Source organism: Eucyclogobius newberryi, unplaced genomic scaffold, assembly GCF_026437365.1.
Source record: "Eucyclogobius newberryi isolate DKJ021-1_F unplaced genomic scaffold, fEucNew1.0.hap1 SCAF_13, whole genome shotgun sequence".
Taxonomy (NCBI): Eukaryota; Metazoa; Chordata; class Actinopteri; order Gobiiformes; family Gobiidae; genus Eucyclogobius; species Eucyclogobius newberryi.
This window is the reverse complement of record NW_027315757.1, coordinates 12,371,077-12,387,696: the sequence shown is the minus strand read 5'-3', so window position 1 is coordinate 12,387,696 and position 16,620 is coordinate 12,371,077. Positions and strand designations below refer to the sequence as shown.

The following is a 16,620-nucleotide window of genomic DNA, read 5'->3' as shown; positions in this document are numbered from 1 at the left end:
AAGAAGTGTAGGCAGCAATAATTAATCATTTAAGGCAAAACTAAGTATAAAGTACTTTTTATCAGGATGTTTATATGCCAATATTATTACTTTTCCTTCCAATTTTGATTTCATGAAACAAGATATTGTGACATCCTATTACGGTATTTGTTATTTTAAAGGGTAAACACCAATCCAGCCATAGGTTTGGGAACTGCAAGTGTAATGAGATTGTAATCTGAATGGTCACTATTGGCAAATCATAAAGGCTGAAAATATTTAGCCAGTGAATATTGCCTACAGAGATCAAAATACTCTCTCCATGGGGTGTTATAAAACCTGCTAATCCTGTAGTTTGTAGATTTATAACATATATATGTATAGTTTGAGTTAAACTAGCATCTAGAATGACATTATCTTAAATTCATGCACTAAGCAATTTGGCATTTTCCCATTACATTTCCACTCTTTGTTTGAACTCCTCGGGGGTTATACAGTATATAGAGCCAGTGATTGTCATGCTGTGAAAGGGGAATAGAATGTTTCCCAATGTCGTGTGATCACTGTAGACTAACAGCGACACATTGAAACTAATGAGGAGTGACTGGGTGACAAATGAAAATGAGATAAATGTGTGGTGGCCGTAATATACTAGCGCTAGACTGTCCAAAGTCCCAAAACATTTCAGACAGACAGAACAATGACTTTTACAATCGACATGAGTATTCACCTTATTCCGGAAGTTCGTCTGAGCGCCGCCATCTGATATTCCTCCTTCCGCTTTTATTAGTTAACACAGGGATGCAGACCTCAAGAGAAAAAAAGTTCTACACAGACTAAAATATTGTTTTTAGGCCGCCCAGGGAATTGGTGCATTGTTGACTTGTTGGTGCATGTGAACATTTTACACAAATCAATCTATTTTATAGCATGTTTTAGCTGTGAGACTTTCCCCTTGTCAATGCCTGGTGGGAGACAACTTGGAATACTAGTGCGATCTGTCGTTGTGTCCTTAGGCAAGACAATTTACCGACCTTGTAACGGGGTCTGTGAATGATGGTGGTAATCAGAAGGGCCAATGGCACAGCTTGGCAGCCTCTCTTCTGTCAGTCTGCCCCAAGGCAGCTGAGGCTAAAATAGTAGCTTTCCACCACTGAACAGTACATACAGTAATTAATTTAACTTGAGGATTTTTTTAAGGAAAAAAAGAGTAGTTTGCCGTTACCATTCTAAACGTGATTCCACAAGTTAGGGCTCAACAATATGGTTAAAAAAAAAACTACATTTTTTAATTTATTTTTTGTATTTTCGATTTGATTAATTTTTTTTTATTTTCACACAAAAAATAAAAATTGCTAGAATTTATTTCATGAACATAAACAACACAGAATTCAAAATCATAACTGAATTCCTTTCAGCAAAGGCAGAATTAGGCACAAACCACTTGCTTTTACTGGCAGAGGATTGGCTGTGGAGCTTGTGATTAAAAACCCCACCCATATCCTTGATGATCAGATATTACTGAGTCTCAATCTTAATTCAAATTCTATTAATAGCACAGCCCTACTAAAAGTAACAAAAGTTTAATTTTGACTCAATAAAGTCATTTGTGTCTCTTGCACTGCTCCTTCAGATATTATTTAGTTTTTCTATCTCTTGTGGTCTAGAGTTTGAAATTATTTATATTATAATTTAGGCATTATTTATTTTTTGTGAATTAGATGTTTCTCTTACAGTTACTCATAGTTGAGTTCAGTAGATTCTTGGACCACTACTCTGTACATTTAATTGAGCAATATTATTTTGAAGTAATGTTTCTCTTACTCAAGTACATAAAATTTTGGCTACTCTAACCACCTCTGCCTCAGAGTATGGAATAAATAAATAATGCACAAATTGTAATGCAACTTTGAGCATCTGGGAAACCCATATTCAAACCAAACGGATTATTATAGATATTGATGTATTTATTTTTACAGTGGAGTTAACAGACTGTATCATCTTTCGCACATGTTCATCAGTTACAGCGGTACACTAAAATAGTGCTTCCAAAACATCCCTGGCTGTGTCCACAAAGTCATGGCTAGGACACACAACGAGAGCTGACTGTGTGCCAGCGAATACTGCGGGCACCTGGAACACTGCAGTCAAATCTTAATGAAATGTACAAGGCTTAAGATGGAGTATGAGCAATTTAGTTTTGAAGTTATGCCAACAACACTCTTTCATAAACTGTCCTCTCTCTGTCCTCCACATAATCGATATTGCAGCCTTGTATGTAATAAATATACAATACTTATGTACAAAAATGGAACAATGAAGAACAGAGAAAGGCAGAGCTTTGTTCCTTAAAATAAATACTACTGATTTATTGAAGTAGTGACCAAAATAATGATTCAAGTTCAAGATAAAGGGTACTACCCAACAACCGAGTGACTGTTTGTCTAAATATACAACATAAGATTTATTATTTAGATTTGAAAATGTTAGTAGAAAATATATTTAAATAAATATGTATTTTTTGATTTGCTAAATTTATTTTATTTTATCATAATATTTATGCTAACTAAAATTAAGAGGTGTCAGAAAAGCAAATACACCAACATTGTTAGGTGGCCTTATTTATTTAAAGTGCTGTGCAAATTTTAAATAAATTACTTTATAATAAGAATTATTGGAGCTCTCTACGATAGTCCAATATCGAGGATTAAAATGATGTCACTTGACACACCGGTACTCACTGACTTTGGAAAGAGGGGTGAGACAAATGATATACCAGTACCAATAATAATTAATAATCTAGACAGCCATTCTACTAAATATATTAAAAAATAAATGGGAAAGAGAAGGTAATTTTGTTTTGAAAGACTAAGAGTGGGAAAGTATATATGTACCCATGGAGGACGACAAAGTAACATGTTTGGAGAGAATTCTTTTGGGAAAATATATCAGTTTTTTTGATAACACGATGTCAACGTGCTCGCTATTCTCAGGGAAATGCTAACTGCTGGAAAAACTGTTGTTGCCAGGATGCACACCATTACGTGTGTTTTGTGACTGTCCTGTTGCACAGAAATATTGGACTGAGATCAACCAAGCACTGTGGTGTGTTTTCCATCCCACTTGATTTCACAACTATGTACTATGTACACAATCAACAAATCCTTTTGAAGAATACTTTTGGCGGTGGGCAAAAAGGCCGTCACAAAAAAGGACACAAACTGAACCTACAATCAATGACTGGATTAAAATTACAACGGACAAACATTACATTTCATTATTATGAAAAATGATCTAAAATAAATGTAACGTCAGTTACATTTTTTATATTACCCACCCTTAGAGAATGACAATAGCTTTAATGGGAAGCTGCACACATTTTAAACCCGAGTGATTTGAAAGGACAACATGGGGTGAGTAAATCAGTGGCAGATGGAGAGTTGTTGAAATGGAGAGGCCCAGAGGACAGGGCTGTCAGGGGCTCCTGCCGTAGTCATGTGTGCGGACACTCAAAGCACATAGCAACAGCAGTTGTTGTTGTTGTCAAGGAGTCAAGCAACCGTTTACATAGCCATAGTTTATTTTGCACAATACTATGGAGGTACATGTAATATTACATCCATCCATCCATCCATCCATTTTCTACCGCTTGTTCCCTTTCGGGGTCGCGGGTGACTGGAGCCTATCCCAGTGACTTCGGGCCTTAGGCGGGGTACACCCTGGACAGTGACCAACTTGTCGCAGGGCCAACACAGAGACACAGACATTACAGACAGTTCACGCTCACATTCATTCACTAGGGCCAATTTAGAGTCACCAATTTTTACCTAACACATGCATGTCTTTGGACGGTGGGAGGAAGCCGGAGAACCCGGAGAGAACCCACTGTAGTGTTATTCATGTCCTCCCACTTATGAAAAAGGGTGACATTCAAACTTGATATTGATTAAAAATTTGATTAACATTTTAACACGCCACACAGCTATTGGTGAGAGTGTGGGTAAGTTTATTAAAAATATTTTATACATTTTTTGTGGCAATAGTCTCAAAGTTAAGGCAATTACCAACTCTCAAATCAAATATCCAAATGTATCATTTTTTAAATAAATTATTAATAGTTAGTTAATCTGAAGGTTTGTAAGAATGTCACAAAGACAACAACTCTTTTCTGGAAATAATTGAACACTGTACCTACGGTGGTTTATTAAGATTTATTGACCAATGTGAAAAAGATTCAGTTGTAGTAATCTGGACACTGTTTATTATGGAGGGGAGAGTAAAGTTCCTTGGGCGTTGTCCTCTCTGGAATGTTTTTTATCTCCTTGCTTAGCTGATACGCAGAGAGATACTCTCAGTGTTCCTCTTGCCTCCTTTAGTCATTGGTCTTGGAGGAATTAGATGTAACTGCCCAGGGGGTTGATGTGGCCCTCTGGTTCTTGCTTTAGGCGACAAACAATCAGACACATGCAAAAACCTCTGTCCTGTCACCATGGCAAAGCTTGGAGGTCATCTGGAGGTCGCCCTACACAGGATACGATTGTTTCTGTATGTATGTGGGGGGGTTTTATTTTTCAATTGAGATACCTGAACCTCAACCAAGACATCACCATGTATTTTAGGAAAGATTTCTGATGGAATGTAAAAATATTTCTTATTTTTGTCAATATAACCATCTTTAACTCTTTAACCTTTCCCAATTACTGAAACTTTTAAACCCTCAAAGGTTGACTGAAAGAAATTGAGGGTAATCATTTTCATTCAACATGAGACTACACTAATGATGCAACCTTATTCTGTCTTTGTGGCAGATACAACACAAAGAGACTACTACAAAAGCTACCCGATGTTGGAGTATGGTGGACACCACCAATCCCCACCTACGTTCCAGCCTATCAACTTCCACCCCAAGGACAAGCCCTTTCTGCCACCCCCGGATATCCACGCCCCTCTCGCCATCACCATCAACGCCTCACAGATCCCCAAGCCCAAGATCTCCAAGACCAACACTCACCCGCTCACCACCAGCTCTGCATTCAAAGCCTGGGATCCCAGCAAGAGTCATATCCAGCATAGCCACATGGGCCTGCAGGGGGTGCTGCACCACCCCATGTCTCAACAGCACCAGGTCATGCACCCACAGAACAGACGTCAGATTTACTCCAACAAGAGGCAGTTCAGCATTGAGACCCTCCCCGAGCTCTTCTCCCAGCCGTTGGGCTATGGCCACTCACCACTCATGCACCCCAAGCACAAAGGACTGCCCACCAACAGCAAGACGGAGGTCACAGTGTAAGGGACAGATCTTTTTAGCTAAGCCAGCCAATATCATAACATGAGTGAGGTGGGTTTTGGAGCCTGGATGGAGTCAGGAGCAGATAACTCTTTGAACCAGGAGGCTGTGCTAAATAATTGAGTGTCCACTCACAGTGTGAGGCTGCTCTCCTCACACCTCTATGACAATCTGTAGCAGCTCTGTAAACCAGCGAGGCCCGCTACACCAGCACAGATGCACTTCCAGATTTTGGAGGAGGTTGTGCTCTGAGACAGTGCCATTGTGTCGTCAGAGCCCACTGGCCTTGGGCTCTCCAGGAGTGAGATATCAAAGTGGCACTTTGAAACACACTGGAGGGCCCAAAGAGGAACTGACAAAGTACACACAATAAGTACACAAGGCTCAACAGTTGTGTAGTGACCGTAGTGACATCAATTAGACATAAAACTATCTTTGTACATCCGCATTCATTTGTACTACTACTTATACTCTTTTCAAGTTTGTAGCATACATAATGTATGTGTAATGACAGTGATGTGTCTCTATTTACAATCATCAGGGGATTTTTATTCTCCAGAGAAGAAATCTATAGCCTACTCTTAAATGTCAATACAATTATAGAAAAAGGTTAGATGTGAAGGAGTGCATGCATGTTAGAGCCAAGCAGAGTTCAAATTTACAGGAGTCCAATCCCATTCAAGTCACTGATGATGTTTCTGTCTTTCTCCAAAGGGCTGTTGTTACTCAAAACGACAGAAACATTTAGAGTGCATGGAATACTCATTAAAATCAGTAAATAAATCAAAAATATTAATCCAACAAGACAGAGAACATTAGTAACAACAATAATAATCAAATTGTTCATTGGTATTTCCAATTTAATGTTTATGATAACATTTTAATTTGTTTTCTTTTATACAATCGTAAATTGAAATTATCTTAATTTTCCATGTTTAAAATCAAAAACATGTAAGGCATATAGTAATAAAAAACTGTCCCACTGCTCAGTCACTACCCTCGCCAAAATTTTCTCACATGCAGCATGTCAATCATTTTCCCCTTCCACATGTTCAGGGTATGAATAACCAGTGTAACTAATCCAGTACGTATCACTCTTAACACACGTTTGCTCAAATGAGGCGCTTGTCCCTTGTCCCCCAGCACAGCCCAGGTGACTCAGGTGGGTCACACGGTAACCAGCCTTGCATGAAGTCCAATACTTTCCTCCATATTTGGAAAACCAAAAGGCAGGCCCATAAAGCATGCATGAAAGTACCAACATACGTAGATCATTTCATCTAATACAATTTTATGGAGCCTTCAATTGGTGTAATAATACCTATTGAGAATTTTGAATTGAATACATTTACCCCAGGCTTCTCTGACATACCCTGGTGTTAGCAAGAACTGAGTTTGATATGTCATCTTCAAATGTGCAATTGAGATTGAAAGCAACCTTTGATCCCACCCATGTTTCGTTAATCTAGACTTTTCCAATAAGATGTAATGTTCTATATTTAAATTTTTTTTACAATACAATATGCGATACAATTATACAATAATAATATAACCACATTGACAAGCCCCTTAAACAACAGTGACAGTGTTTTGCTAACTGATTCAGCTTGGCTTGAATAGCACAGTGGTCCAAAGCCAGACTCAGTCTGATAAACTCACCTTCATTTGTTTCCATGCACACAGGCCTTGCCGCAGTGCATATGCTTGGCATAGGCAAGAGGACAACAGATTGGTGGTGAAGCTAATCAAACAGTAGAGTTTTACCACGTGCATGCTTTTCTATCTGCTGAACTCATACTTGCTCCTCCCTAATGTTTGACCTTAGTTCTCTGTATTGACAGAGACAGTTTCAGTGCTGTGCACAAGCCGGGTGGCCGGGTGTCCACCAGAGGTACTCCCTGTGGACTATCACAGCTCAAACACTCTGAGCATGCTTCTATCACACATACAGGTTCATGAATTGGCCAGATGCTTCACAATATATTATTCACATCGTGAGATTTACTGCCTCCATCTGCCACTTTCACATAAGCCCAGTTGCTTTGCTATGGCACAGATTCATTGTGCTTTTTGAGGAATTTCCTCAAACGTAAGCTTACTGCATCTCAGTAGTGAAGAGAAAGCCCGTACTTATCAATGAAACAAAATTAATGAAGGTAAAAAATCTCTGTGACTGAGACATCTTATCTTTACGTCGTTCATTCAGAAAGCATAAAAAGGCAGGCTTTGGAACAGGACTAGTGGATGACAGGGATGGCAGATAAAGGGCATACATTAACACTTGGATGGTTGCCAGAAAGTCATCAATATGAACAAAGCATGAGAATATAATCCATCAATAAAACACAATACTAAACAAGCAATATGTAAATGTAAGCAATAAGTCCATGCAACCACATTGTAAAATGAATACAAGTTAAAGCAGAATAAACTAAAATGAATACAAGTTAAAGCAGAATAACCTGCTTTATTCTTTATACCCCTAATGTTATAGAGGGAGAACATCAGGGGTACTTTTTTCTCCTATTCTCTCCAAATTCCTCCCTTTTGTGTTAAGACATATTGCATGTCTGTATGTGCCCTTATAGTTGAGAATGTCATCATTTCACCTCTCTCCCTGGTTTTGCACAAAACAACTATAAACTCATAATAATGTGTCAGAAGTGACTCTGGGACAATGGAGAAGTGACAGACAACAACAAGCCCTGAGGACGCAGCAGACCTGCAGACAGGCTACAGGCAAAAGCACCGCTCTGACACAAGGAACACAAGCTATCAGCTTTACACATACACACAGTATGCAGTCACTTCCCCACGGCCACATATTTTGGTGACACAATACACTGTAGATTTTTTATTTAGTTCCATAAAAGCAATGTCTGATAACAGAGAGACAATTATAACACATAGATTTGTCACGCAATTTGTCAATAATAGTTTTGAGTCCCAAACTGTGTAAATAACTCCAAAGAGCTAAATATCAAACACCTTTTCCAGTTCCCAAGTTATCAAACATTTAGTGGGTTAGAATACGGTCTCACATCTATGAGATATGGACATTTTAAAAAACAAATTCAAACACTCTGACCATACCGAAATATTTACTTTTAAGTGTAGCGTAACAGTGGACCAATCCATGTGAATCAGGAATCACTGAGTAGATCCAGAACTCTCTTGGGTCAAAGATATCTTCTCATCACTGACAGACTTTGGCGTCACTTGCTCTAACTGACTGTTGTTTGTAAGACTTCCTCTATATTAAACCGTAAAGTATGCTATCAGGTATTCTGAATGCGACCTGATAGACATACTTGGGCTCCATGATCCCTAGCAATATAGATTCCTGTGTATGGTTCAATTGTTTTGTCTGTTTTTGTACTGTGTTTTTCAAAGATTGTGCACTAAAAATAAAGTTCATTTGACTGACGGAACATTTAAAGTGCTTCCAGATTTTAGTCGTGGCTCAATTTTCACAAGATGTGTTTGAGCTTGTGATGCTAACTTATGTTGTCTGGTTTACATGCACTCATGTATTAATGTTCAAATATTGCATTGTAACTAAGTGCTTCGCCAACACAATAACTGAAAGATAAATTGGAGGTTTTCAGTGTACAGCTTTTGCATATGTAAAAAAGAAATAATACAAAAATGTGTTGTTCATGTGGTATTGGTGGCGATCGGCTACGTTGGGTTGCTATGTTGTGTATATATGTATGCGGTGCCACACGTTTGCAGTGAACTGTCAACGACTCTGCTAAAATAAGGGCTTTTTCTAGAGCAGACTGGCAGACCTGACGTCAATCTCTATGAACTCCACACAAATTTCTCCACTTGTTTTTTAAAGGGTTGAAGGGATATATACTGGATTTTCTTGCATACAAAATAACAAATAAATACAATGTTTGCGTCTGTTGGTACTCAGACATTAACAAAATTGTGAGTTTGAGAATGTTCTTTTTACACGTTATTTTAGACTTCCTTTTTACCGCCTGGTGTTTCCGTTTTATCCCCTAATTTGTTCAGACATAATCTGGAACAGTCTGCATGTGTGTCCTGTGAGTGATGAGCTGGCGCCGCATCTTTAAGAGCCCCAAAGTGTGTGATGTCATCCAGCTGAGACACACATTATACCGCGGTCACCGGATCACTACTTTGTGCTTAAACCTACATGTGCATTAAGGAAACAAACTGTGATGGATTCAGCATAGGCCAAAAGGGAGCACACTTCTAATTACACTAAGAGATTAAACTCTGGCAAAGGCCAAACTGATGTAAGTCAACTCTAAATTCAGCCATGATTGTGTTATATGTGAAGTAGAGTAGGGCCAAAAGTTAATACAATGTAACAAGATAATGTAAATATTGTCGTCTTGAAGATTATGCAAAATTAGAATATCAAGTATTTTGTCTAAAATAAGAGAGCTGACAAAAATGCTGCAATATATGAAAAGAATAAATGGATAAATAAAGTGTACCAAATTACTGTATATTTCTGCACTTTTGTTTTCAATATAACATTCTCTTCACTATTTGAGTAATACTAGTAAGACATTTATTAAAAAACACTTTTCTGATAGATTACAAAAGTATGATCTGATTATCATTTAGGAGAAAATCTCAAATAAATCTGGATATTCTTTTAGTCTAATATAAAAAACAATAAAGCGCAAAAAAAAGCAAGTGTCCGCATAGGAGAGTGGTGAAATAGATGTAAGAACGGGCTTGTTTGAGGCGTAGCAATGGGCCCCATCTCCAGCTGTCACAGATGTCACAGTTCATTTGTGTGACTCAAGGCTTTGGACCCAATCCATCACACAGAGCAAGGAGCCAAATGCCACAAAACACAATGTATTTCTCCTACTACATCTACTACTGCATCCTATATTCTTCTTGTGCAGAATTCTAGTCTTGTGTGTAGTATTCTTATGTCGTACAATCAATAAGAACACTCACCAGGCCCAATCACAATTGCTGCAGCTATTTAGGTAATAGAATGTCCCCTGCAAACAAAATTATATCCTGTCTGCAAATTGAAATGTAGAGGATCATTGTATTAGTTTAGTAGCTCATATTTCAATCTGCGCTCAGGAATAAAAGGAGCACTATGTAGCATGTTTAGTCCTGTTTTAGTATTGCTTTTGTCCTTCTTTTGTTCCTGTTTAGTCTTGTTTTTGTCCTGTTTTAGTCCTATTTTATTTATTTATTTGTGTTTTTAATGCGTTTTTAAACGTAATTGAGGTTTATGTGTCCGACAAACATGAATTGACTGTAGAACTATGCAGAGACGTGAAGAAACTTTACTTTATACTCTTATTATCTTTTTTTTTGTTTATATATAACCAAAAAAGGCTGCACTTTTACGATACAAAACATTCACAATATGATCCCACCTCTATATGTTAATATTCCCACATCTATATGACAAATATCTCAATTATACTCAGCTTACCAACCTGAAAATGACAAAAATGTAGAAAACCATGCAGACAAAATATGTTTCAAAAAAGGTTTCAGCAGAAAACGTTGAACGAATTGATATTCCTCCCAATGTGAATGGAGGCTCCGGTGACATTTGAGCAGCCTACCTCTGAATCCAGCCGCCAATGTTTTTTTACAGACACCTGCCAAGAACAGATAAGGCCGTGGCTGCAGCACAAAGCCGTCTGCAGCAGGTAGAATGCCCAAGCACACGGGCAAAAGAATATGATTTAACAACACTGAGATAAGCTAAATGAATACAAGGACTTGCTTTTGGGAAATGAATAGCTACTTAACAAAATTGCTGATTTTTCATTTGTGCTAAATCAAAGTCTCAATGCCAATGTTATGAACCATTACAACAACTGCACCTGCTTAAAATGTATTGTTTTGGGTTAGAAGGAAAAAAAAAGTAGCAGTGTTTAACATAAGCTGTGGTGAGGAAGAGTGGAGAAGAGCCAAAGACAAGCTTGGAGCTGCAGCAGAGGAGGAGAGGAGATGGAGGTTAATCCGGCTAATGCTGTGGACGACAGGACAGAAGACGTCACCATGGGCTCAGGAAGTGCTGACTACATTAGACTCTTCCTCTTTTTGGACAAGCCGCTGCTCTCCGTAAGCTAATTTCACCACTACATTTTACGTTTGTTTGTTTGGACCTCTCCCTGTCTGTTTTTTATCTATTATTATTTATTATTTGTTATTATGTTTTGCTTGTGTAGAGATGAGCATGTATTTATGCAGAGCTAGGAACGGGACAATAAACAATAATATTGGTCATTGTGATAAAAAGAGACGTCAATAATCGTTCGTGGTATATATTGTATAATTGTGATAATGGGCAACAAAGTTCATCAGTGTTTAAGCACCAAGATAAAAACATTATCCACGTTGTCCTCTTATAGATGATTGTTGTATTCACAGTTTAAACCAAGTACAACACTATACTATTGTGTAAACACCAAATTATTCAACAGTAATTTTTAGTCTTTTTTAAAACTGTCAGAAATGTAAATAATTATTGCGATATGCTACGATAATTGTGACACAAAATTCCTGTATCATCCCATGCCTATCCACAGTACAGATGTCAAGATTATTTGGATAATCGATCATCATGATGAGTCAGGTCACAGCATCAAGATCAAAGTTGATTTGCACTCTAAAAGGTTACGCTTAAATGTATAGCACTTTTTATGTGGTTTGCTGTGTTTATATCACAATAACCTTCATTCAGAAAGTTTCATGAAGCTGGTCACATACTGTTAGTAATGCAGCAATGAAAGAAAAAGAAGGATTTCTCTTCTGTTTTGTTATGTGGCGTGATGTTTCTTCTCACAATAATCATAGCACTACAACTTGATATTGTGACATTCCTAACCCAGAGCTTAACTACAAATGGTGATGAATCGGCTGACATACAAACCTATGGATAAATTAACAAAACAGTTAGAACAAACAATGTATTTGGCATCGACACTAAAGCTTTATTTTCACTCCTACTGATTCAAATAGTTAACAATATCAAAAACAAAGGATCTACATACACCCCATATGTGAGTAGATGAAAATAGATAGTAGGGCTATAACAACAATAAATGAAATATTGTGATATTGTATGATCAAACGTTTCACAGAATCAGAATCACAAACATAGGAACTTGTCTTGGTGATTCGGTGCAACATAAAACAATGAGTACGGTAAGTCAGAAAGATAAAGATTTAAATCTGCTATGGGATAAAAATAACAATAGGCTATAAGATAAAAAAAAAATAAGAATAAAAATAAAAAATAGGCTTAATATGTACATAAATTTACAATTGAGTTTACATATGTAGTGCAATAATAAATAATATCATGGGCTGTCACAATATTCACGGGTTTCATCTTCCTTCCAGTTGAAAATGAGACCACAGTGCTTTCTCTGCAGCTAATTATAGTGTTTTATCGCCATGAAGCAGGAAGCTCACCATTCGCATTCCAATGTTTGTTAACTTTATCGTGAGAGTAGATAAAAGTACTTAAAAATAAACTCGTAAGCTAATAGCGCTGGTGAATATTTCGAAGGCATTAGATAAGTAAGCAATACATGTAGACCGCTGCAAAGAGAACGCTCTGTTTTCACGTTTGAATAAAATCAGACACGGCACCTTTAAATGCATTGTTTGCTTGCAGCACCAGCTAAAGAAACAGAGGGAAGGGCATAGACCATGATCCTTTGCTCCAATTCAATGCAGAAACATGAAAACATAACTTGTTATTAAGCACTTTTCTATCTTAAGTCTTTGGAATATGACAGTAATTATCTGCACCAAAGGACTCATTTTAACAGGACAAAAAGGATAATTTCTACAATTGCGTTTCTCTCCATAACATCATATTAAAAATCAAAGCATGAAATTAATATTGTGATAATACTGTAGCATATTATTACATCCCTAATAAATCATGTACTGATGAACTGTATGATGAAAGTTACACAAGACAAACCATGAGTCAGATGTAAAGTGAGGTCCATAAACAGACACCACGTATTAATATAGGGCACAGGGCTTAGGCGGGGCACTATGTTATGTGTGAAAAGAGGACGAATCGTGACAAAGCTCAGGTGAAAGATGGCGCGTGAGAGGCCCCCCGAGAGATTAAACGGTGCTATTAGATAGATGTTCCCCATCAATCTGCTCCGTCCAGCGCTTCATAAACTCAATTAAAGTGCAGGCCTCCTGAGGACAACTCTCCCTTGCTCCAACTATCTGTCTAAATCTCACGCCGTGGCTCTCCTCTTATCTGATGTCAAATCTCCTGCTCTGAGACAAAAATGTGGTGCCCTCCTCCACACGGCAGATTTATTGAAACAGAGGAGGTAAAGACAGCCACTTAACTTTGTGACACACGCAATAAGCATTTTTACTGGCTGTATATTGAATAAAAAGAAAGTACTGTAACTACTATCCCATTGCAATATGCAACATGTGCACACCTTTTTAGACCATAAACTAACATAATTATAATGAATATATTTTTCTAACAATCTTGCCTATTTTTTCCTTTTTTAGTTTTGGTGAAGTTTGCTGTTACTTCCTGGTTGGTCTAAATTGTAGTTATGATTTGCCTAATAAAAAGGTTGTGGCTGCTCAAGCTTCACTATCTGAGGGGAAAAAACTGCACATGCACAATTAATAAAAATCCTTAATAGTTGTTGAATATATTATTTGACAAAATAAATGAAAATATTGTAATGATGGTAGGTGTTGATTAAACTCCAGTAGAAGTGTCAGCATTGAAAAAAGCCACCATTATTTTTCCGAGGAATGCATAAATTCCCCAATTGGAACTTTTCTCCACTTGATAACACTACTTACACAACTAATACAAACGTATTTACTGTTGGAACTGATCCCGTAGATCTTGCAGCAACAAAGGTTTAAACTGTCTGAAAAATGTGTCCCTTTGAATTACCAACATTGGTTACATGTATAGAATTTTTTGTTTTAATTCATCACAATTTCCTGCATTTTTATACTTTTTTCACAATGTTTCTACAAATTGCTACTTGATTGATGTAAAACTACGATAAATATTTACCATTTACCATCCCACCAAAGGGATAATTATACAAACCTGACATATATACTTTATGTGATTTTCCCCTCTTTATTTACTTTGACATGATGTGTGTGTTTGCGCGCTGAAGGTTTTACTCTGATCATGTTAACAGCGTGGTCTCCAAACTGCTGGTGTGCACCTTTGTATCGTTTTAAACACAATCTGCAGAAGTACTGTACCTCACCGTGGCTGCATCCATCTTCTGTGTCGTCTGACCACAGCTCCGCCCGTCACAGTGCAGCAGATCACCTGGGACAACACAGGCAACGGTGAGCGAGTTGCTACCAACCCATTTGAGATTTGCGATAGTGACAAAATATTGAGTCAATGCAGAAACAGAAACGTGCTAAAACATGACTTTGAATACATTAGTTGAGGTTTAATAATCATACAAATGTGAAATGTCAGTTAAATGAATCACAAAAGTGCAGAAATATGATATATGTATTTAATCAGCTTTTGTAGCATTTTATTATAAATTATACCTGACAAATTCATCTACTGTAGATTTCAATATATTTCCCGCCTCTACTCCACTTGACTTTGGATTGCATATACACACAAAAAAGTAGTCCCATTAAACATGAAGTATTGTCTCTTTGCTGTAAATAAGCCCAGAATCTTAAATCTGCAGATTTAACATCCTAAAACAAGCACACAAATGCAGCTATTGTTCCACATCCTTCTTCCAGACATTTCCTGTTCACAGTAGCGTCGTACATTTTAATGGCATTGGAATTAACAAAGCACCTTTGTTGAGATTCGCTAGACAGGCTCCTCATTTTAATCAAGTTCACTGGGTAATACATCTGTCCCGCGTGAGCGCCTGAATGAATTTATTACTCCTGCTTATTTCACTTAGTCGGCTCGCCTGCCCCCTGTGAGCTGCAAAATTCGATCCCCATCGCTTTCGGTTTAAATCAGCTGTCTTTGTGATTTGCTGAAAGAGCAACAACAAAGCCAAGGCGCTCGAACAGATGATCAGCATAATTTAGAAACAAAGCGGGCAGATTTCAAGAGGCTGCATTCATTAAACGCTTCTGAAAATGTAACAAAAAACCAAGACATCATTCACTGCTAAATGTTGTCTCAGTGAAAGTCCAAAAGAATCATGATTGCACAAATAAGGATTAATAATTGCTTTGGAAAATACTTAGTCCATTATTTACATTTCTTTGAATTGATATCAGGTTCTGTTTTTGATTTTGGCCTCTGCGTGCTCTCTTACCCTGTTCCTCGGTTTGTGTGGGTGGTTTAGTGGGCGTAGCTGTTATTTTGAGGTCAGGTTGACTGCTGCTCTCAGCTTAGCTTGGCTCCAATTAAAAGAATACCACTTGACAGTAACAGAATACAAAGTCAAAGGATGAGCTAGTGCACCATTTCCCAGCCAAGCGCTGCACCCGTTTTGCGTCCAAGTGAGAGTGTGCACTTTTCAACGGTGAGAAAGAAAAACAGAAAGTAGGCAGTGTAATTAGTCAAATTTGAATCAACCCGAGATGACGTAGTTTCAAATCGTCACTGAGATCCAGTTCGGGAAATAAAAGCATGTGATTGGAGAGGAGTTTCAGACTTTGGAGGATACACTTTTGACGACTGACTAAACTATAAGTCTCCTTCAAAAAATACTGTTGAATCATAGTTTCTATTTTATTATTATTATTCATTGTTTTTTTTGTCGCCCAAGCAAGTTCCTCGTTTGTGAATTTTGTTCACAGACAAAGGCAATACATTTTTTTGAGTTCTCTCCTCAGGATTCCCGCAGAGGTGGAGGGCTGGTCTCTGTGTTTGGATCCAGCTTTCAGTGTCGCAAACCTTATATCGATGAGTTCCAGTTTTGAACTCCAACTGTTTGAATTGTGTCTGGATAGCCCCATTTCTGTGTGCGCATCGATACATCACCCACCTAGGACATTTCAATTTGAATACACTACAGTGTCATAAAGTGTCATAAAAACTTCATACAAGAATTCTGTGATCTTTTGCTCTGGATAACTTTCATTTAGGACTCTTTTTAATCTGTTGAGATTTTAACATTCACAGTTGTTGCACTTCCAAACCTTTAGCTTAAACACCGACTCTTTTAATCACATTCAATAGGTGTTCCCAGCATGAAAAGGGTCATATTTTGGACCTGGTTTTGTCTCATGGCTTGGACGTGTCCATAGATGAAATTGTGGACAGGCGTATCTCGGATCATCTTTCCATCGTGTTTACAATAACACCGCCTGGTCACGCACAGCCCTGCGCTGTCGCATGCACTTGGCGCGTA

At 37.8% G+C, this 16,620-nt stretch overlaps 1 protein-coding gene across 1 annotated transcript in view; it reads left to right on the top strand.

Annotated features, from left to right (window-relative positions):
* The window catches only part of LOC140358013 (protein shisa-8), a 91,701-nt gene extending 85,621 nt beyond the window's left edge, over positions 1 to 6,080 (top strand). Inside the window, exon 4 of the mRNA XM_072442642.1 lies at positions 4,788 to 6,080. Coding sequence (XP_072298743.1) covers positions 4,788 to 5,272 — 485 coding nt within the window. The 3' untranslated portion in view covers positions 5,273 to 6,080. The remainder of the gene's footprint in view (positions 1 to 4,787) is intronic.
* The last annotated feature ends 10,540 nt before the right edge of the window (positions 6,081 to 16,620 follow it).